The 23,598-nt window shown below is 40.0% G+C and overlaps 1 protein-coding gene across 3 annotated transcripts in view; it reads left to right on the forward strand.

Annotated features, from left to right (window-relative positions):
* Window positions 1–23,598, forward strand: part of CREB5 (cAMP responsive element binding protein 5) — a 258,281-nt gene that overhangs the window by 72,405 nt on the left and 162,278 nt on the right. For all 3 annotated transcript variants that reach the window (XM_059845603.1, XM_059845608.1, XM_059845597.1), the window contains one exon: window positions 11,198–11,370. In XM_059845603.1, coding sequence (XP_059701586.1) covers window positions 11,198–11,370 — 173 coding nt within the window. The remainder of the gene's footprint in view (window positions 1–11,197; window positions 11,371–23,598) is intronic.

Raw genomic sequence — 23,598 nt, forward strand, 5'->3', positions numbered from 1 at the left:
TGGTGCTGCTTGTGCCAGGCTGGAACTCCTGACCCTCTTCTCTGTTCTTCACCTTTCAGCTGTCACATTGCTTGGGTTATAAACATCCCAGTGACAGCCACTTTCTAGGCAAAGCTGCTCTGTGGAGGAGAGCACTCAGAATTAACATTTCTCCAAGAGCAGCTAGGTTGTTGCTCAAGGATGCCTGCCTGTCCTGTTTAATTCATGGCTTAGCTGAAGCTCCTGCCTGAATCATGTTTTTCCTCCTTGAATGAAGTTATCTATCTGGCTGGGTCATACCAAGAGGACCAATTACACAGGAGGATGAACCATTTTTTACTTTGGAAAAGGAGCATTGTGGCTCCTCAGAAGCAGTGAGAACTTCACCAAGGCATTTCAGAAGCACGTGGTACTCCAAAGGAATGGTATGTAATTTCCCCAGGATGGCTCCACACCACATTTAATTAGTGTGACTGGAAGTGTGTACATCTGGATGATTGTCTGGTAGCATTATCAAATATAGTGCAGCTTCTTTGTTTTTCTCTCCATCTCCTTCACTCAGAAAAAAAGCTGAACCAAACATATCCCGCTTTTACAACTGAGAATTCACCCCCTTCATCACCACCACCACCACCATATAACCTCAGTAAGATTTTTAGCCTGACTCTTCTGAAATGGCTCACAATTTTTAGTGCCCATATTGGATGTACTGCCAGGAATCCTTTAATTGGATACAATTTTCTGCAGATAATGAGCTCCCCTTTTCTGAAGAATAGATCCTGCAATGCTGTCTGGACTTTCTGGATTTGAGTATGCAGTGTTATTCTCCTTTACTGATTTTCACGTCTTTCTCTGATGTTTACAGCTACCAAATAACTGTTCTTTTGTCTCACAGTTCTTTTAATGATATTCGTTACATAACTATTTTCTGTATTAGTTGAAGTATCTAGATTATGATTTCTTGTCATTTTTGTGGGTTTGAAATGCATGCTACTCTAAAGTCCTGTGGAGTACTCTTACAAAAAAACCCTCTTCTGCTCTGTCACTGCTGTGTTACATTGCCTTCCCAGGCACACTGGGCTGTCTCTAAAAGCCATTCCCTTCTTGTTACTTCCAAGTATTGTGTAGCTGTTGAAGCTCTTTGTACTGTTTTACATGTAAGGCAGAAGAATTTGAAGTAATTTGATCAAAATCATGCAGTAAATCTGTACAAGTGTCAGGAAAAGGATGGCTGTGCGTTTCCCAGTCTACCTGACCTGCAGAACACATTTGTTCTGCCCAAGGAGTTATATATTTGACCTTTTCTGCTGTCCCTTTCCTGGGAAGTTATGTGTCCAAGCTCCATACCAGCTTGCTTACTTGTTCTTTTTCCCATTTACAGTAGCTCTTCTTCCAAAGATCTCCATCTGTGTTTAAGACCAAGTCACGTGCCTTCATCAGTGGATGGTCAACTCTGTTTCTTGCAGAAGGACCAATATTGGTTTATCTTTCTTCCAAGCATGTTTATTCTCCTAGTCTTACTTATTTTTTCCCCTGCCTCTCTGTCACTTGCTGAAACCAAGGCAGAGGTGGACAAGGGCTTCTTCTGCTTAACCAGACTGCTTAACAGCTTTAAGGATTCAGAGAACATTTTCTTGTAATCTCTGTTTGTCAGTAGCCCTTGCTGTATTCAGCAGAAGTGAGCCTCCTTTAACTAGAAGTGCATCTAACATTTTGCCTTCAGTGTAGACAATCTGTTTGCCTTTCTAAACCTTACCTTTTTTTTAACTCTTATGGCTACAAAATTTTTGTCTGAAGGCTTCCAAATTATGTACTTAATTTTATTTAAGTTCTTTCCGTTCAAGATCTAAACTAAACTAGCTCTCCTCTCCCAAAGCATCAACCTAAAATCCATTGAAATGATTGTGGATCCTGCAAAACTGCACAATTGCCTTTGTGATTACTTCCCAGGAGACCTGGTGAATTAACCTGATCCTGACTTGACATCTCAGTGTTCCTTTTATGATTTTCACTGATCAAGATGATTTTCCTACCAGCTCACTCGAAAACGCGCTTCATTGGTTAAACCTATGGTCTCTCATTATGCTGCAAATGATTTGTCTGGGTCTTTTTGAGGCCACCATAAACCTTCACTCCTGGACCTTTCCTAGCCTTTTGTTTGAGTGCCCATGTAGTACTTGCCTGTCTGGCCCAACACAGCTGGCACAGTGGGTTGGGGGTAACAGAATATTTAGGAGATGCCTTTTATTACCAGGGTAGCAGCATTTCCACTTGACTTCTTAGCAGAAAAGTTAAACCTGCTGGTTTTCTGCTTGAAACTGCCCGAATGGAAAATCACTGGCTGTTTTGTTGCTACCATCCTTGCTCTCTTTACCAACTGCTCTGTCTAAAAAATGTTCTGGTCATTGAGTGCAGTCAACAGCCAGGCTGTAACTCATGCATGATGCCAATAACTTACGCCAGTGAAATCAATGATGAGAATTTCAAAGAAGCTTTAAATAAAATGCAACAAATTTAGATGCCAAAGTGCTGTCTCTGTGAATTTGCTATTACAGATTATAAATGGTTTGCATAATGTTGAGAAGCCTAGTGCCTTCAGTTAGCAGTATCAAAGGCTTGTTTAAAGCAATTCCTGGAGGAGTGCCGCCCTCCCCCTCCCAGCTTTCTGTTTCAGGATGGATAAAAACAAAACTCCTTACAATAAAGAAAGGAAAGCCAGGTTTTCAGCTACCCTCTGACTGGCCTCCAGATCTGGCAGCTGCCTTTGGTTGTCTAATTGCTTGTCCTGCAAAAGTTGACATGCACCTACTTTGAGAAGGTTCTTTGAGTACCCACTTAGTATGTGCACTCTGTCTGATTTACAGAAATGAAATGATAGTGCTGGAAAACACTCAGGCAGAGCTTGTAATTCTGTTTCTTTGAATTTTTATCTGTTTAAACTTTTCTGGTCTTCTTAATTGATAGATAAGTACTAGATGCAAGGAAACAGTGCAAAGTAAAGGACAAGGCACTGGACTGGAAGAAAAGAGCCCTTGCATTGAGTCCTGATATTTGGCTGAACAAATCACTTTCTCTTTTTCTTCTTTCCTCTTTCCTTGTCTTGTCTCTGGTCTCTGAGGCTTGTGGGCAAGTGTTGTCCCTCAATGTATCTATATAGGTTTTACCACAATTTCCTTGATTTCAACTAAGGCCTTTAGGAATTACACCTCGTAAGTATCCCAGCAAATTTCTTTTCTTCTTTTCATGTTTCTTAGCAGCCCTTCTCCATTAGAAATGCATGGCAAGCTCCCTTGTTTACAGCAATCTAATGGGACCATAATTCTGTCCCTGAGATAATATTACAGATATAAGCCAGTTTTGCCTTAGACAAAGTTCTAGGGAGAATGTATTTTCTTATAAACATGCTTTTTATAAAAGGGTTTGTTGTTTTGTGTTTATTGGTGTTCCATCTGCTCTAGAGAATACATTTGAGAAAAACTAGCTCCAGCATGGCATATAATGTTTCATTAGCAGGCATAACCTTGTTTATTTGCTTTTTAAAATTGTATTTAGAAAAGGAAATCAGTTTGCACCATTGACATGCTGCCAGGTTCCTGTTTATAAATGTCACAATAGGCAACTTAGAAGAAATGAAATAGTCAGTTTATGGCTTTTGCATAAAGAATGAGAGAACTGGGAGCCAGTTGTGCTCCCCCTGTTTTGTAGCCTCCCAATTAGCAGGAGTTAATGTGGTGTTAGCAGTGCAAAACACCCTGAGTGACCCAAACTGGGCTTTGCACACTTAGTGTTACTGATCTTCAGCTGAACAGAAGAAGCTCTTTGTGCTATGTTGCTTTAGTGGCTATATTGGACAAGTAATTGTGCATGAAACAAGCAACCCTGAGGAAAAATGGGAAATATCTGTAGGAAACTTCAAGACATAAGCATGCAATCTGATGTCATCTTTTCCCATGGAGAAGCTATTTCCTTTCAAACTCTGGTGAAACCAATCTTCCAAAGTTTCCTTCTCCTTAAAATATGTTCCTTTACATCACCTTTTTTCCTTTGCTCTAGTAAATGGTTTGTCATGGGTACCTCTGGTGTGCACCATATATTACTTACTGTGTGCATCTAAAGAAGGCTTCATGTGCTGCAAGCATAGTCTGGACAGACATGCTGTAAAGGGCACGAGAAGGGTAGTGGGGGAAGAGGGGAGGGAATTGTGGAAGACAAGGGTCATCTTTCAGTATTCATTTCTCCTGATAATTAGAGGGCACCACTGAATGACTGTAATTAGATCATGTCAAAAAAATTAAGATAAAAGACCAAAAATTCCAAGTATCCTGCATTTTGTTCACAGTATCAGAGGAGCCAGAGCATTAGCTATCAGAGCAGCCAAAGTGGAGCACAGGCACGGAGGCTTCTCTTGCCCGTGGAAGAAGTTCATGGGCATTTCCCTGAGAAGGTGCTGGGAAGGGTCTGGAGGAGGTGACAGTGCTCCCTGGATGCCCCAGGGGCAGAGGCACAGCGGGGGCAGCCAGAGCTTGGCCTGCAGCACCAGCAGCATTGCAGAGATTTTGTGCAGGGCTGTCACCCTTTCAGACAGTGGCCTTAAGAGGATTAGTAGTGCTTAAATGGGCCCTTTGGACTCTGAGTTACAGTGGTGACTGCTAGAGCCTTGAGATGGCTTACACCTGGCTTAGCACTTGATACCTCTGTCCTGTGTCCTGTGCCACGCTGCTTAGCAGTGCTATGCAGCTTGCTGGAGATTAGCAGATGAGGCTTGCATCACTCAGTGTATCTCAGAAAGCCTTTCTGATAACATACGAACAGCTATTGAAAGAAAACAGGATTAAACGATTATTTATGCTTTTGTTTGTTTGTTTGTTTGTTTTGCTTTGTTTTGTACCTCTTGAGGAGCAGCCAGCATGTCTATGCTTAAGAATAACCCATCCTAACTTAAAACAACAAGGAAGTTTCCCTGCATGTTCCAACACAGATATGTAGGATAAAATTTTGCAAAGCTCCTGCCAGTCCCAGTACACAAGTCTGATCTATTAATTAACAGCGATTGTCTAAGGCTCCAAAGCCTGAAGACATTTTGAAAAAAGGACAAGGTTACTGAAGTTCATAATACCTTTAGAAGTGTTATCTTTTTTTGTCAATAAATTCTAGTCACGGTGCTCCAATGCCGTGTTTGGGTGGCAGTTCACTCTGGTCTGTGAATTGCTGGTGGTCGCAAAGCTGTGCTAAGTCATCTGCATCTGGTCTGTGGAACCATCTTGCCTTAATTACACAATTTATGATAAGAGCACAGAGTGCTCTGTGTGAAATTCAGAGGGTTGACAGAGGTCTGTGATCCAAAAAATTGGAAACCAGTGGCTGAGACTGATAAGTGCAGATTCAAAGCTTTATGATTTCAGTGAGAGCAATGTTTCCCTTCTTTCCCCATCTGCCTATCATTACTTGTCATTCTTGAGTAAGGAGTTCAATTTTTCTTTGCGTTTTTACCCCTTTGGAGATCAGGTTGATAACATTTGACTGAGAAGCCGTGCCTGGGGTTCAAGAAGTCAGATATACCCACACTGCTCCTGGCCTTTCAGTCTCCAGTGTGGTGTGGATAGCTGCCTGGGTCCAGTTTAGGAGGAGACTTTGGATGGGGGCCTTGGGGGCAGGGAAGAGTCTTTCCCCATTCTGGGATATATCATGCCTGCTGTTTCTTGTAATGTGCCATTTTTATCAGGTAGCTGCTAAGTGAGCATTTGCCTTTCTTTGAAATGTTTTGAGGAATAGATCCTTTGGCATGAGTTCTGTATTTTTATGTGTCAGCCTCACTCAGTGACTTCATACCTCTTGCTAAGTAGGGGAGTTAAATGGATTTTAGTGGTCTGCAATAAGATCTTCATAGTGTTTTGTCCTTATGCTTAATGTTACTACACAGCATTTTCCAGCAGTTTCCTTCTGTGTCCTTTTTTTTCTGGTTTAATGCTTTTCCTCATTCAAAGCTCTACAGATGTTACAGTTTAAAAAAAAAGAGGAAAAGGTATTGCATTTCAGTCTCCACCAAGTTTACACTCACCCATCTCTTGCAAAAGAGAACTTTTTTTTTTTTTTTAATTTAAATCTTGATAGTAGACTGTCTTTTTCCTGTAAACCTTCAATTGCATTAGTAACATAATTCATTTTTTATCTCTGGTTTCTTCCCTAGTTCCTCATCTCTGTTTACTGGACCTGAGTGGCCAGCAAGCTTCATTCTGTGCTTATAGGAGTTTAGATTTTGCATGCCAGTTGCAGATGAAACAGTTGTGATGGGCTGGTGTAAGAGCTTTTTCCTTCCACTCTGACCCGAGTCAAGAGAAAATACATGAATTGGTGCTGCTTCTGGAGAGACTTGCTAACTTTTGTTTTCAAATTATCTTTTTCCTCAGTCAGGAGAGAATTCATAGCGGCTCAGGGATTTTGATGGAGATGATATATAATTAAAATAATTTTGAAGCTTGCCTTTATGTGCCACATTTAATGTATCATTTTCTTTACAACAATGTCTTCCAAGTTTTTAAGCCAGCAGGTTCTTAGGTTGTGCCAGCAGTATGTGCAGTGAGTGAGTGTGTCACTGGAGGCTTCCACCATGTGTCTTTTATATATTGTGAAGTTGGGGTCTCAGTAATCAGGCAAGATATGACTGTACACTTCTTAAAAGTGCACATGAAGCTGCCATTTAAATGTGCATTGTCTTAGAATATTTTTCCATGTTAAAATGTATTCATTGAGAGGACAGGCTGTATAAATTCGAAAGTCCTGTTGTATATTTGATTTCTCTCCATAATTTTTTTATGTTGATGCTTTTTTCTTGAACTGTGGGCAAATATTTTGAGTTGCTGTGCAGGAAAATATGGATACATGATATTTTGCATAAAACAAATACGTGCAAAAATGGTTTTGTTTGTGTTTAAATTAACTGTTTTTTTATTTCAGTTTTTAATGGAAAATACCTTCTGACTTGAGAATTTATATAACAGTCAGTCTGCAAAATACCTTTATGTACAATTGGTTGTAGGTTACACCTCTATTGATCTAAAAGCTTACACAGAACAATCCTTAATAGTCTGCAGTTCATGTAAAACTGGTGTTTGCAATTCTTGTTAAGCCTCACAGTTAAAAAAATAAGAGTAGGAAAACAAAAACAGACTTTGGTTCAGAAACTAGATCTTGTAGTTTAAAGGCACAAACAAACTCTGAAACTCAGAATATTACAGTAGGTTGTGAAGGATGGATCAGTTGTCTGCATCCTTTGAGTTCAGTAGATGGTGGTTGATGTGAGGTTGTGCTGTGTGAAATGGATGAGTGTTTCCCTGAAAGAACCAGAGATTAGGGGAACTGGTGACTGTCTGGGTGTATTTTGCCTGTGTTTGTGTAGCTGTCATTTCTCTGCTGTGCTTGCCAACAGGGTGTGTGTTCTTGTGGGGTGATGTGTAATCCTCTCCACCAGAACATGGAAGCATGACTTTAAGAAGTTTTTAACCTTTAGAAAAAAGAAGTGTGTTGTCTATCCAAACTTAAATGGTTGCACGTGGGAGAAAAATGCTCAAATGTTTTCTTCAAAATCTGAAGCCAAAATGGGCCATGAAGTGTAACTGGGGAGAAGTTAATATGATGATGATCTGTATGCTTTCCTCTTGCATCTGGAAAGGTTGGGAATGAACACGCTGATTTAAAAGTGGTTTGTGGATATGGCTTGTTGCTTTTGGGTTTATTTATTTGAATGCTAAATACTGATGGAGAGTACTACATGAGCACATGGGTGAGGGGAGCATCTCCGTAAAAGCTTTTCAGTGTTATAATCCTAGTTTCTGCTTCCTTGGGAGCAACTGGAAAATTCAGTGAGGATGAAACTTAGTCCTAAAGAACATAAATTCCTCTTCATACATTGGATCTTAAGTAAGAGTCACAAAATTAATCTTAAGAGCATGTCTTTTGTGTCTCTGCAGCTCCTGACATATGGGTGGCCTGTTCCCTGCGAGAACACTTAGGTTCATTTTAATAAAATAGATAATAATGATAAGCTCATATGTCCTCTTCTAATGCTTAAGGACAGTAGAGAAGATACCTGAGAAAACTCCAAGTGTGTGTGTGGGTATCATACTCTCTCAGAGTGTGGATGGGTCTTGGGAATGTTAAAAGAAGAGGGAGAGCTCAGTCTGTGTCATTGATCATGTAGATTTCTCTGAGCTGGAATGCTGGGAGCTCTGCACCTAGTATCAAATAATCTTTACCATGGGCTTAAGAGCTGGAGGATAATGATAAGGGGAGTCAAAGGAGATGTTATTCATGATGCCTGGTAGAAGAACACTAAGAACTCCTTAAAAGTAGAGCTGGAAGCAACTTAACTGAACAACAATCCAATTTATGAAGTGGAGGTCTCAGTTTCAGTCAATGTTGCTGAATTTTTCCTCTTTCTGTAAGGGCCCAAAGTCAAGTCTGCAAGGAGCTTGTTAATATCCCATCCAGATCCATTCAGAACCAGATGCAGAACCAACACAGCAAAACCATTTTGGGAGGTCTGAAAACTGGCTGCATCACACATGCAATGAGCCTAGCCTTGCTGTGCTGGTGGTACAGAGTCATTCTGCATGCCACGATGCACACAGTGAGATCAGCTGGGCTTAGTGTCAGATCTGCTGTGCAGCACCTTCCTGCCACCTCTCGGAGCATGCCTGTTGTCCTCAAAGTATGAACTTCCTTGAACTTCTCTGTAGATTCACAAGCATCTCACTGATGCAAATTATTCTGAGATTGCCAAATCCTTTTCTTATGAATGTTGGAGTCATGCTGAGTTTGACATTTTGTTGGGAAACCTTAGGCTTTCACTTGGCAGCATGGTACACGCTTGCCCAACAGCAGTGCTTGCATTACTGAGAAGAATGGATGTCTGAAAGCATTTACAGGCTTTCACTCTGCTTTTACTTTCCATGCATCACATGCTCAACCTACTTTTTGAAAAGATGTAGCTTACTGGAAATTGATAAAATTTTGAAACATTGTTGGAAGTTTATGCATTTAAGATAACAACTACAATGTCTTATGGGCAAACAAAATTTTCAATTTCCATCATAATTCATCTGTTTGCAGCTTTCAGAGCTCTGTAATTATAGGAGAAAATTGAAAAGGAAGGAAAAGAGAAAGGAAATGCCTAATTTAGGAGCACAGAAATCTCATATTAAATCTTTAAGTTCTGCCCTGCCATGGTACAACAAAGTCCAGTAAAACTCTGGGCAAGTGCCAGGGTGCCACTTGATTAAGGCTTGTGATAGATTTCTATCCTGTCCATTCCCAGACCTTGCAGACTCATGGCACCATACATCATTCCTTTAGAGGTCACTTTAGGAAGTGATAGTGTTAAAATATTGACTGTACATGGATAGATAATAGATCTGTTTTTGCAAAATCTGGCCATGATCAAAAAAACAGGTTTGAATCTTGAGCTAGAGTTGGCTGTATTTTTTTTTTTTAACTGAACAGGCTTTTCATCAGAAACCAGTAATGTGTTGAAGAAGTGACATTTTAATAGGAATGTGGTAGCTGAGGGACAGTTTCTTCTGGAGAAGTTTTCATATATCTGAGGTTATTGCCTTATGGTCATGACATTCTTCTGTGCTATGAAATGTTACAGTTAAGATCCTTGGTCTGTCTTCCTCTTGCAGTTCATGATCCTTAAGTGAATACTTAAGTGAATAAGGAGCTTCTAGACCTGATTCAAAATGTGTAAATTATTTACTGTAAGAGGAACTCAAAGCTGGGTCCTCTTCACTCCAGGTGTGGTGGTGTAACCATTCAACTGTAGGTAGCACCTCAGCCTCTTTATGTGTTAATGAAGTCTGGAACAACTCCTGTGAGAGAAACAGAGATCCCTGTGTCCACACTGTTCTGGGAAATCACATTAAATATATAAATATATAAAATTTGGAGATAAGGGGATAACAGCTAATGCCTTCAATTGGGGTCCTCTAATTATTTGCTTTCTTTTTCCATGAGGTGTAGCTCTTTATTTGGCTCATAATACAATCTTTCTTTGGGCCTGGGATTCAACATGTGGTGTGCCTCTTCTGTTTTCCACATATTGATCAGAGCGCTGAGTTTCCTTTCCCACCAGCTTTATCTACCAATATTTTGCAGTGGTTGTATATGTTTCCTAGACAAATTGACTCATAAATTGGAATCTTGAATGAAATAGAACTTTGTTTTTTAATCCTGAGTGTTGCAGTGGTTAGGAAGGTGCTTTGTGTGAGTTTTAGTGGCAGTGTGCGTATAAGGGGTTTTTTGTTCCCGTTTTCCTCTGCCTAGCATGAGGTGACAATGGAAAGTTTCTTTTCCTCTTGCTGCTAACAATTCACACGTTGATGCCTGATAGGAAAAATAATGCTCTCAAGGTTACTGTATTTTTCATATGTATACATTGTGGCTTATCTCTGGCTTGAGAGTTCTGTTTGTTTTTAAAAGCAGGCCAAGTCAAACCCTGCGGTTTAGCAGCAGTGTGTGTTGTGTGTACAGGCATAACAGGAGAGAAGTCTCATTCCATGCCTCCTTCCTTAGCAGCATCCTGGTCCCTTGCTGGTTGTTTGCTCAGCAGATATGAGTTATCTGTGAACTTCTGGTTTTTTTGGTTTTAAGAACTTTTTAAGAGCTCTGAGTTACCTGAAGCAAAGGTTGTATGTGGTGAAATACAGTATTGTTCTAAGCCTCTGGGATATTTTTGTTCTACAAAATCTGTGGAGGCCAATAGAAATGGCTGTTTCATGATGTGCAGTGTACTGTGCGTTAGTTTGGGGCTGTAAAACTGGGTTTGCTTGTCAGCCTAAGCAGAGGCATAGTAAACAGCCCATGCACTAAATCAAGGTGTCATGTGCTCATATCATGTTCAGTTAGGAGAAATATGTGCTAAATATTCCCATTATATATCACAAGACAAAATCACAGAAGAGTGGTTAGTCAACCTGTGGGTATTTTTACCCAACCTGTGGGTATTTTTCCACCTGTGAAAGTAAATATTTCTTTTTCATGTCTTTATTGTGGTTGGTTATAACAAGATCTATTGACTTGGGATTTACCAGGAGCTAGTAACTTTTCATGTTGTTGATACTTTCAGATTCCTACTAGAATTCCTGTAGAACAGAAAACCAAGATAAGACATTTATTTATTTTCATTTTCTTCCACCATCTCCCATTTCCCTTCTTCTCACAGAATATCTCCATGCATAACACAGTTGGAGGAGCAATGGCAGGACCTGGATCCCACCAGCTGACAAACACAAGGATGCCAAACCACGACACCAGCGTTGTGATTCAACAAGCCATGCCGTCTCCACAGTCCAGTTCTGTCATTACACAAGCACCTTCCACAAACCGGCAGATTGGGTGAGCCCATTTCCATGTTCTCATTTCTCTGGTTCTCTGGCTCCTGCCTGTAGGACCAGACGCTGTCCTCATGTCGTCATCCTTCTTAAGGTCCAGTTGCATGCAGGCCTAGGTGTTGTTCTAGAGGTTTTTGAGGTTACAGAGTTTGCATTTAACCCTGCCAGGATGAGCAAGGACTCCTGCAGCACACGTTGCAGACTGTGGGGAATGGTCAGGTTACTCCAGATATGGCACACTGGTTCAAAAAGGACAGAATGCTGTACTTACTGGAAACTCCTGCTCCCTGCATCCAGCTTTTTTTTTAATCTTCTTATGATCATAGTGCATGTTATTTCTATAACTGCTCTGGGAAGAAAGACAAAGTGTTTGTGAAGCTGATCCTTTGACTTCCTTCAATGGGAATTCTGGGTTTTCTATGGGTTTGAGCTATTTCCTACATCCCCTGTTTAAATAAGGAACGCTGGAAGACAAAAAGACCATCAAGATAAATAGAGTTTGGCACAGTGTGAATAGCTGCTCAATTTGTGATGATGGATCCATATTTATTACCATAAATTGACAGTATGGATGCATATTGTATTGGCTTGAATGCCAATTGAGTGCTAATATCTGGAGAGCTGTATGAACAAAACCACCCATGTTTACTATATGTTTACACCTGGTTACTTCCAGCGAGTATGAGATCCTCATAAGTCACAATAACTTGTTTTTAATTGTACAGAAACTGCCCCGATGGCTTGAGGGTACAGTTTTTCATCGCACAGCTCTGAGAATTTGGGGGTGGGGTTATACATGAAAATGAATGGATGAAAAGATATATTAGTGGACTAAGAAAGAAACAGCAGTATAGGTTCATTATTTGTCATTTGTAATTTGGTCACATCGATTAAGTGATATATGCAAAAGCAGTCACTATCCCCAGTCATTATCTAAATAATTGATCATCAACTTTCAGTCTTTTCAAAGTAAAACCATAAAGTGAAATCCTAGCATTGAAAACAGTAATTCTAGTTATTCTTGAGTTTTCTTTCAAGATTTTTGGTGTAGGCCACAGGCTCTGTATCTCCCATGGTAGCTGGGATAGCCCACGGCACTGAGCTCTGGGCTACCCAGCCATGCACAGAGCACAGATTCCATCTGCTGCCCTAGTTTTGTGCTCCTGGCCAAGCTCCTCTATTTTCCTTTTTACTACTATTTCAGGATTTGGTTCTTAATACATAAATCTGGTAGGATGGGTCACATAAAGCTATTTGATAGTTGTGCCCTTTGTATATGTTACCTCTTGTCAAAACACAGTGTTCACTGAGATTTCACATGCAATACCATTTACCTGTGAATCCAGCAAAGTTCTTGTCTTATATATGTCCCATTCTGTTCCAAAAGAGGGGGCTGGGAGAGAGGGAGGGAGGAAGAAACAGTTTCTTTTTCAGTTTTAGAAAGAAAAACATTAACTAATGCCATTTTTTGCGTTAAGGATGATTAAGCTCCTGTTCAAATTGTGACTTAATAGGTCTAGTGGTAATTATGATCCTAATTAAAAGCATAAAAAACCCCAAACAACTTTTAATACTCAGTGGTGAGGTGTTTTATGTAAGACTGTACTTGGCTTCCAAACAATTGTTTCTATATAATGAGAAAAAAACTGCATGTGGTTTTGCAAGACCCTGTCAGTCAGGTTTTAGGTTTGTGTTGGTTCAGGGCCATGGTGATTAGAATCTCCAAAGTTGGTGGGGTTGAGGATAAAAAGGCATTTTCCTAGTCAGTGGCGTGTCTCACTTGGGAAACTTTGCCGTGATTCTTCCCTGTGACTGAATCACACAAATGTTTCCTAAGTCTGAGTCTAAAGCTGCTTTATTGGGAGGCAATTGTCAGCATTTTAGTCTCTGTGTGAGTTGGTGTGTGAATGAGACTTATGGTGTGACCTCCAGCATACTCTGTTCCCCATTCTTCCCTCTTCCTAGGAGGTTTTGTTTTTTGTTCATGGTGTGTCCTAGGAGATAATTGCTGTATTTTCAACTTCCTCTACTTGCCAAAGTGTTGAGCATCCTTGTTTGTCTTCTTTTCCTTCAGTCTTTTCCCTGTGGTGTCTGTTTTACTTATTCAGAGAACACATCTTGCCATTTATCTTCATCATATCCTTCTAAATGTGCTAAGAATTATATCCACGACTCATTCATGAGGAATAAAAACTGGACAACGGTTCTGGTATTAAACAACTGAAAAAAAAATACAATTCAGAAAATATTTGAGGTCTTCTAAGTTTGGTTGTTTTGATTTAGCCATGCAAAATTGAGGTTGTTTAGCTATTTAACAAGTCCAAATTCTGAGGTCCTCAAATCCGTGGGTTTTGGTTGAGTTCCCCTTTTTTAGAAATTATCTGAATTTGCCCCAAAGGGTAGATGAGTCTTTACCATGAAGAATTGTGCCAGGGAAAATGCCTTTTAATGAGCAATAAAACCAGCAGAGAGAAACTGGGTAAAACTCTCACTGAGTTCTGTAAGAGCAGGATCAAGCCCTGAAGGTTATATAGAACCATCTTGTAGCAATATTCTGATTTTTATCACAACCACAAATATTTTAGTGTCAGACTATGGCCAAGCCACCTGCAAATGTTTATGATGGCCTTGCTCCAATGAAAACAGGGAACAGCAATGAAAGTCTTCATTTAGCCCCTGTTTGTGGGCTGTGCTCTAGTAACAGAGAATGGGACCCACCTGTGCCCGCACACAGCTCGTTTCATGGTGAGGAGTGGGCGAGTTTGTAGCAGCTGATGTTCCCAAGGGATGTAATTTTTCCCTACTTTCGTTTCTCCTTCTCTTTCTTCTCCTTCCCTCCCTCTCTCCCTCCATGCCTCTCTTTTTCTCCTACCCCCTGCTCTGGGGGCTTGCACATCAAATGAGATATTGACACAAGGCATGGGAAAACATGACAGAATGTGCATTGTTGGGCAAGCCTTACTGGCACAATGTATATCCACACATTGTTTCAGGTATTAAGCTCCAGCTACTACCGAACAGGCACCCAGCCAGATTAATCAGATAAAAGGAAGAGCATGAAGGTTATTAACTTAAAAAATAAGACAGGGTGCAGCCCCGCTTTCCTCCCACCATGTTCCTTTTGTTGAGAACAAACAGCAACATTAGCAGTACAGCAAGCTGGCAGGCTGGTATAAAGGTCCCTGATAGTATTTATGTGGTGAGGCAGTCTCTAACCTCCTTGCCATCCCTCCTCCCTCTCCACTGAGCCTTCAGTATGTGGGAGGAATGCTGGAACTAGTGACTACTTGTGCTGATGAAAAATCAGTTGAGGAACACTTAGCAGTGAAGGGTGTCTATGGCTGATTAATAGCACATCATTTCTAGATAAGATACATGGAGGAAAAGCAGTATGGCATATGGAAGAAGGCAAGGAAAAAATGATATAAGACATGCATTTGTCAAAGGTATAGAAAAGCAGATAAGCTGAATCAGCTCAAGATATGGGGCTCTGAACAAGGCTGTGCAATAACAGTGCTTGTCTTCTTTTTAAAATAACTCAATTTTTTCTGTGACTGAATAGACAGCAGTGTGTGAGAGAGTTCTGGGCAGACAAATTGGTGACAGCACAGTGTGGTGGTTGCTCTATCTGGACACATCTTCTGCTAGGAAAGATGTGTTTTTCAGGCTATCAGTTGCAACCTAACAACATTCACAGAGAAGGTAACTTGCTTTCAAGCTATTTTTTTAAGCTAGTAGTGGACAAAAATAGTATTTATTCCAGCTTGAAACTCACTGGTACAGCTCTGCAGCTGATGAAGAACATGGGAGGTTGGAGGATTGTCACAGATGCAGCAAGTTGTTAACATTGTAGTAAATGGAGAGTGAGAGTGAGTCCAGTTTCAGTGAACTCAGGCTCCAAGGTGGACATAGAACACTAACCATGTGATGTAGATTATCTGTTTTTAAAGTGTTGTGGAGCATTTTAATCGAGATAAGATGGTCTTCTGGCACAGCATCAAACGGGAAAAATTGCAACCACATTTGGTGAAATGCAAGCAGGTAGGAGAAAGCAAAAAAAGGGGTTTAGAAGATGCTTCTGGTGCCTTGATGTTCTGAAGAATCATGGTACCAGTGGGAAAACAGCCCTTCAGTCCCCACATGCAGCATTCATTTTAACACTAATGCATTACCTTACTGTTCCTCTCTCCTCTCATGGCACCACCTGTGTCTCTCTGGTTCCAGTTTATCATCTCTTCATGGGTTTGAAGGCTTTTCAAACAAAAGGGCATGGGAAATGGAATAGTCAAAAAATTGACCACTACATGCATGTAGTGGGAATAACAAAGGTTTGGTCATTTGGAAAATGAAAAAAACCAACTTCTCAGTCTTAACTGGAGGGTCTCAGATGGCAGAAGGACACAGTCTCTGTGACAAGCACAGGAGTTTCACCATAGCAAAAGCTGTCTGAGACTGCAACTGCTGGTTGAGTTTTCAGAGTATCCAGCTATCATCCTTTTCAGCTTAAGGAAACAGAAAAGACTCCTGCAAGAGACAATCACAGGCTGAAACCCTTCCATAATGCAGCTAGCTCTGGAAGGCACTTGGAATAGATGGGTGACTGAGAAGGGTCTTTGTACATCCAAGAGAAAGTCTCTCTTTAGGCTCTTAGTAAGTTGGTGGAGTGTGTAGCATCAAAGAGGCCATGAAATGATGTGCTTTTATTAAATTCAAAGACTAGCTCCCTTTCCAGGAAATCTGTGATAAAAGCCTCTGTTACAACTCATGTATTCGAACTGAAGTACCACAGTATGTTGTGAGATGAGAAGAAACGTGCAGTGAGAGTTGAAGCATCAAGTGATCACTCAGTGGCTCAGTCAAGTCCATTCCATAGCCTTGATTATGCAGTGTGTAAAAACATCAGTGAGATCACTGGAAGGGAGGAAAAGGGAAGAGAGAGCATCTGACATTGTCATTCTGTCCAAATTTTTTTTTCTGTCTTTGTAGTAAATGTTGGACTTTAATTCCTGTTTAATGGTCCTGCTTATTTTTCCTCCCTCTATGCTAAGACATGTTTTCTGTAGTCTCTTCTACCACACTGACCTTGGCCAGCCTTGATATGGAATCCCATCAAGCCACATGTGAGCAGCAGCCACAAGTCTGTGGGAAGCTCCGGTGAATTACTTAGGAAATTATTACAAGTGAGCCATTCCCAGGAACAAGTTGTCTCATAGCCTAGCTTAATAGAGAGGGTGACAAGGGAGAAAATGAGCTGGACCCTCTCAAGCTGTTCATCCCTTTTAGCAAGCTACTGCCCAGGTCCTCACATTGACCTGCAGGCCAAACCATGCTGCTCTGTCTGTGATATTTAGAAGCTCTGTCTGCTCTCCAACATCCTCTGCTGTTGTATGTTCAGGAGTTGCTGACTCAATTTTTCCCCATACTGCTGAGTCAGGAAGAGAAAAAGCAAATAGTACCAGTCTGTGTGCCAGGCACAGCACAAACAGGTGTTGTTCACAACACCTCTCTTCTATCCTCAAGAATATGCTCCTCTGCCTTCCCAAAAACTCTTCCTTGCTGTAAGATGTAGGAAGGGGCTGGAAAGTATTGACATATATCAGGGTGACTTTTGGGGGACTGAAAGGAGGATTATTAGCCAGGTAATTAGGAGCTTTGATGAATAAATAACCTAATGAACACAGTGTTTTACATTTCATACTTTCTACTTGACAGAAGTCTTAAGTTTGTTAGAAATGTTGCTTTCTCACAGCGAGAATACCAAAACCAAAAAGTATAAGGGATACTGTGGGACTTTTTGCCCACTGGCTCTGACTAGGATTGTTGTCTTGTGCTATGAGAAGAAACCAACCCTCTCCCTCTCCTGATGGTTGTTTGAGATAGGCAGTGAAACTATGCTCAAGCCAGTTCTCATGCAGGTGATTTCTAAGAAGTGGATCATGATGTTTTTGTCCTGAAAAGCTTGTCCCACCCAAGAACTACAGGAAAACAAGATTAGAATATGTACTGCACCCATAATTTTATCTGAGCAGAAACACTGAGCTTTCATATGCATTGGTTGGCTCTCACATCAGAGAAAGTCATAAATAGAACTTAAATATGATATATAGAACTTGGAGAATCTACCATTGATTCCTTAATTTTAGTGGCTGGTATCTCTTACATACCTCCCGTATATATATAATACACACTGTATAAATCTTCTTTAAAGGTGTCATCAAAATTTATGGGCAGAGCTTCTGATTTATATGACTCTTTGAACTAAAACAGATGTAAAATCATTTTTGGATGGAAGAGGATCTCAGAATTGCAGTGGGTTTGATATGACAAATCAAGCTTTTCCTAGACCAGAAAAAGATCATTAGGGCTCTGCACAGCCAAATCTCATAGCTCTGCTCTTCATCACAGGTTTGTGCTTAACACGCCCTGATGCATGATTCCAGTGTGTGTTTTATCCAAGTGTCAGCCTGTTTGACAGGTAACTAAGCTGCAGTAAAACACTAACTCAAACAATACAGACTTTGTTTGGTGTAAGGCTTTTAAAAAAATCTATTTTCATTTAAGCAACCAATTCGCAGGTTCCAGAGAAGCAGCAGGCTTTGAGATGCTGCCTTACACCATGTCAGTTCAGAGAAGGGCTTAAAGGCATGCTGGGGGTGGCACAATGGCTATAATGATATAAAAAAATGAAGACCTTTATGTGCAAAGAATTCTGATAAAAGATTAGCTGCCCACTAAGAAGTTATGTTTGGATCTGTTTCAATAAAGGAATTGGCACTGATGTCCTTAACAGAGAACATCTTGATTTTACATGGTTTGTCTTGCCAGTGTCTTTTTTGAACACTTCCAAAGGAATATGAAAACATACTATAAGTTAATAAAGTGTTAACACTTTGGGTCGTTTTTTTTTTCTTTTTTTTTTTTTTTTTAAGTTGGTACCTGGCTGCAAACCAATTACAATAGTTCAGAGGAAAGTGCCTGAGGGGAAACACAGGAATTACAGACTTTGTGTAAAGTGTATGGATCCTATTTTACCACCTGTAAAAGTAGGCCTCCTTACGAACTGATGAGTTTTTAAAATCAATGGTACAGTACAGTTCCATTTAAGGCATATATATGGTTCTATTTATACTAATGAACAGGCCAAATACACATTTGAAAAAAGAAAAAGCAACCAAAACCCAATCACCAACAATTTGAATCAAAGGCATGGGTAAATCTAAGATGACAGCATTACCAAAATTAATTCTTTACAAAAATGAAATTATGCTTGATTTAGAAGGAAAAAAAAGTAATTTAAATAAATCTGTCATTTGGAGACCCTCTAACAAAGTTGCACATTGTAAACCATAAATTTAAATTCTCTTAGCTATGTTTAGTAAAAAATTGCTGAGTTGAGCAAGGAACTGATGGCTAGACAGAACCTGCAGGTAGATTGAGAGTGCAGGAAAAGTGTTCCTTGGAAGAAGGAACAAATTAGAGAGTGTGTTTTAGAAACATTTGCTGCTATGAGCATCTGTGTTCTGTGAACAGAGACGTTTATTCTGAGCTCACATAAATGAAGTGGAATTTTGCCAGTAAAAGAAGGGGTTGTGTTACTCCAGTCGTAGGATCCAGGTCCTAATTGGTTTATGAAATGAAGGGGGCAATCTTTGAGCTATTACCAGCTTCCTCTGCTGCAAGTGAAGTGAATCGCAGCTGTTCTGATAGGGTCCATAAAACTTGGTGAGGTAATAAAATGTTTGCAGTGAACAATTCTCAAAATGGGTGAAATCCAAATCCCTAGCTTATTTGACAGTATTAAGAGAATTGAATGTACTTCCTGGGGAATTCTGAATATTATGTTACTTTTATCTAGTTCTTTAACTATAAGATCCAGGCTCTGGTGCTGTAAATGTAAGGGCTCAAAGTAGCATTCTTCTTTTTTAACCCTACAGATTGAAATGCATTATGTACATATATACATATGTGATACAGGAAAAAGCTGTGTTCATTGCTTATTTTCTAATGTTTCTGGCTTGTGCTTTTTACTTCTTTATACTTTTTTGTCTCCTGATCTCTTGCTCTGTTTTGGTGAGATTTTTTTTAAAAAAGCATGGTTAGCATCAAATGATCTTGCACAGAAATACTTGTGGTGCTTCTAATCACATGATTTCTTTAATGAAAACAATAGCTGTTGATCTTTTAAGTTTTCTTCAAGCAACTTAACATTTGCTAGACCTGGTTAGAAGTCAGATATGCCAATTGTAACTTAGCAGAGCAGTTCTGAACAGTTCAGTTCACAGTGGTTTTGATCTAAAGATCTTTGATGTGAGTTCAAGTCCAAACTGACATTTTTGGGTATCACTGTATATATTGAGGAATTCACAATTTTCCTTGAAAGCCATTCAGTGTTTGTCTAGAGTTCTGTTGTTCTTCTCAGCATTGCCATAATTAAGCATTTTTATGAAGGGTTGAAGGATTGGACATCTTTAAACTTTGGTTTTTTTCTTTTTAATTCTCTGTTTTATAGAAATTTCTGTGATTTCCCAGGCTGATCACACCTTTGATAGTAAAATGACCTAAAAAGAAGACAAATAGAAACGATAATGAGAAGTTTCTTAGAGTAATGAATTAGGTTTCCAGGTCAGCTAAGTGCCAGCTGGTTGTGCTTGCTGCTCATCTCCTTTCACACCTGAAGCTGGGCACTTGCACAACCTAACATCGAAGCTTCCCCCTTTATATCCATTCTTGTATGACAGATGTTGCTCATCATATCTCAGACAGACTGCTGCCTCAGGTGTCTGGAGAGTGACCAGCCAGCATTTCAGCCACAAGGTGCTGCTTGAAGGGCCTCTGTTCCTTCAAGCAGTTTGCAAGGAAGTGCTGGCAATGGTGGAATATCTGCCTTCCTTTTCTGAGGTGGTTGCTCCTGCTGTATGTCCCTGGCTTGTAAGAGGCAGTAGGGCTGTCCCAGGTATCGCACAGGAAGATGTGCTAGAGATGCACAGATCTGAATGGTGGTGGTCTCCTGGAGCTTCTGGGCAGAGCTGCATGCAGAAAGCTTTCCTGACATACTCAGGGCTAAAGCTTGTGTTTTCAGCAAGTGTTTTTGAGCTGTTATTAGAGAATGTCCCTGGAGAGATGAACTGCTGACTTACTGTGCCTGAAGGAATCTCTCTTTGGACATGCTGGACTTCATTAATTCATTATTGCTGTGAATTGTTGATGTAGCTTTTTTGGGCACCAGATGTAAATTAACATAATGAAAGTGGGCAAAAGGCAGCAGCAGTTTTTAAATATTCAAACAAGACAGTCTGTTAAGCTTAACAGGCTGTTGTGGGCAACTGATTCTGGTTGAAATACAGCTACAATATCTGAAGATATTAACTGTAGCTGATAAACAAAGGAGCCCAAATTTGAACTGATCTAGTATTATTTTTCTCAATTTGTGCTTGTTTCAAGTGGTTTTGTCTGAGATTATATGGCACAGGTAGTAAACCAAGTTCTGACTGACAAAATGTAGTCTGTAGATGACAATTGGAGCCTATCAATGCATACACCAAATGGAAGAGTTAAAAAACTTTATCCTCTTTACAATTAATTTCCTTCTTATTCTGTTTTAAATTCTTCTTTCTCTGCAGTCTGTTTCAGGACCATAGAGGAAAGAGATCTAGAGTGTTGTTGATTTTTTTCTGATCTGTAGGGAAATAAAATAGGAAGCAAAATGATACTTCTACTGTGAAGTAGCAAAGGAAGTTACTACTTCAGTCAGTGAGTTCACTTTGTGCCATACTAAATGGATGTGGAGAAAGATATGGAATCTGGGCTCCATGACAGGGAAGAAAACCCATGCTTTCTTCCAAATTTTCCCCTGGCCTCTATATTGTTCTATTGTTCCAATAAGAAATCTGTGACTCAGAGGATTTATTCAAAATCTATATAAAACTTAATAGGCAAAGTTCATTCCAGAATCCATCAAGTGAAACTATACTTCTCTGTGGGGAAAGCTGGGGTCCCTTCCAGACTGGTCTTTTTCTGTATACAGCCTGGTAGCACGGAGTTTTTTGTTGCACATCAATGCAACATCAAGGGGTTGTGGGGCCCTAAGTCCTATAAAGCAAATGCTAGAAACAATATTGGGCCCAAGCAGAACCCATAAATGCAGAGGGAAGCAAAACCCCATATATAAAAGAAAACAGGGTATGAGAACAAAAGCACAAAACCACATTTCAAGCCTCAAGGGGAAAAAAAAAATCAGGTTTTGTTTTGGAAGAACCATCCTTGGAAATGTTCAATTTTCCTTATGACCAAGTTGGGAAGCTGTAAGTTGTGTCCTTGAAGACAGTGAATGTATGCATGACTCCTAGCCAAAAAAACTATCCCATGTTGACAAGAAAACCCCACCACTGAGGTATATATTTCCTTCTTATTCCTCCTGCTTGCCCATTAGACAAACAGGAAAGTAGAGACACCCTTGCCATGTTTACAGGCCTTGCTTTGTTATTTGTATGATGGACAGAGAGCTAAGAGCTGTGGTGCCAACACTGCTTATTGGAAAAACCTGGAAATAATTAAGGGACCTCATTTGTTATTGCTCATATGTTCACTGGTGGAAATTACTTGAGAGAACAGTTCTACTGGTACAGAACAGTGCTTGGTAATAGAACAGTAGAAATATGACAAAGACAAAAACAGCTTGGGGGAGTGGGATGTAAAATACTATTCTAAAAAAAATTTCTATATTGGTTTTGAAAGGGTATTGTGTGTGTGTGTGTGTGTGTGTGTGTGTTTTCCAGCAGAGAAAAAAAGAATGTAATTTGCCTGAACTAGAGGATGACTTGTAATGTTTTTACTTTTTACTGATTTATTTACTTGAATTAAACCTATGAATTACAGTGGGAGTTTCAGTTGAGTAACATTCAATATTGTGTTGTTATTTTATTACTGGATCTGCTGAGTGTTCTCTTCTATGGTGTCTTCTTCCAAGAGCTATGAGCACTGTGAATCTTTTTCATGTTACTCTTTCAAAATCAAGGCTGTGCATTGCAAAACCAGCTACCCAGGCAAAGGGACTTTTAGTATTTCAGCACACTGCTCCTTTTCTACCTACATTTCTCCTGAGCTGTCTGCTTAATTCCAGATCTGCTACCACAAGCTGATACAGGTCTTTGTTTACGAGTCGGATCACAGGATATTAGGTGAGTGTACCTGTTGTACGGTGCCTTTCTTCTTTTGGTTGGGATATGATGTGCTTTTCTGAGTGGGAAGTGGCAGTACTGCTGTTTTATTTGAGGAGGCATATAGCAGAACACAGTGCAACAGAGACAAGTGTTGATGAGTGAACAATGAGTCATTAAGGCGAAGCAGAGTATTGTCAAAGGAAAGAAATCAACAATTCCAATTCATCTCAAGATCAGTATCCGAAGATTTCAAGCTTTGTTGGAATTTCTGTTTGCAGTTGCTTCTCTGTCATGTAGTGTGTGTTGGAAGCATTCTCTGTTGTGACATTTGCTCTGGCAATGTGAGGCACACATATGTTTGCATGCTCGTGCAGGTTTCCCAGGAGGTGTGATCATGTTGCACCTGTGTGTTCCCGTTCCTTCTGCTTCTCTTGTTTTGCAGAGTTGCAAGGGGACACAGCCTTTTACTGTAAGTTGTGACACTTCCACTTCCAGTTCAGTGGTGGCTCCAGGGTTCAAACTTGCAGCCTAATAATGAGCCAGGCTAAAGGGCTGTTACTGCCAAGAATAAAGCCATGCACTGTAACTGAGAGTAATCAGTTTGGATCGCATTGGCAGATTCTTTGTATTAGCTTTATCAGGTCAGGCCATCAGAGAGCAGATAGACAGGTAAGACCAAAAGACCTCTGAACCCAATTAAAGTTGTACCACAAAGAAATCAAATTCATGTGGTTTACATTTCAGAAAGTTACATTTGGTGGGCTGTACTTACTTTTATTCTGTAACCTAATGCAGACCATGTGAACATTTGAAACGCTTTTAACAGTTAACCAGCTCAAATAACACAGAACCAGAGCAGCAATAAAGAATGAATTAAGACTGATTGCAACTACAGCCAATTTTTTTTTCCTCATAAAGAAATATAAAAGGCTGATATATTTAAAAACTACCGTATATATAGTAATTTTGTCTTCAGGCTTTAGCATGACAATAGCCATTCTCATATCTTTAAAATAAATGTTTGGTTTAAAAAGCAATCCTAAACCCACAGTCTTTCTTTTATTTGCAGTGTT

Source organism: Haemorhous mexicanus, chromosome 1 (genome assembly GCF_027477595.1).
Source record: "Haemorhous mexicanus isolate bHaeMex1 chromosome 1, bHaeMex1.pri, whole genome shotgun sequence".
NCBI classification, from domain to species: domain Eukaryota; kingdom Metazoa; phylum Chordata; class Aves; order Passeriformes; family Fringillidae; genus Haemorhous; species Haemorhous mexicanus.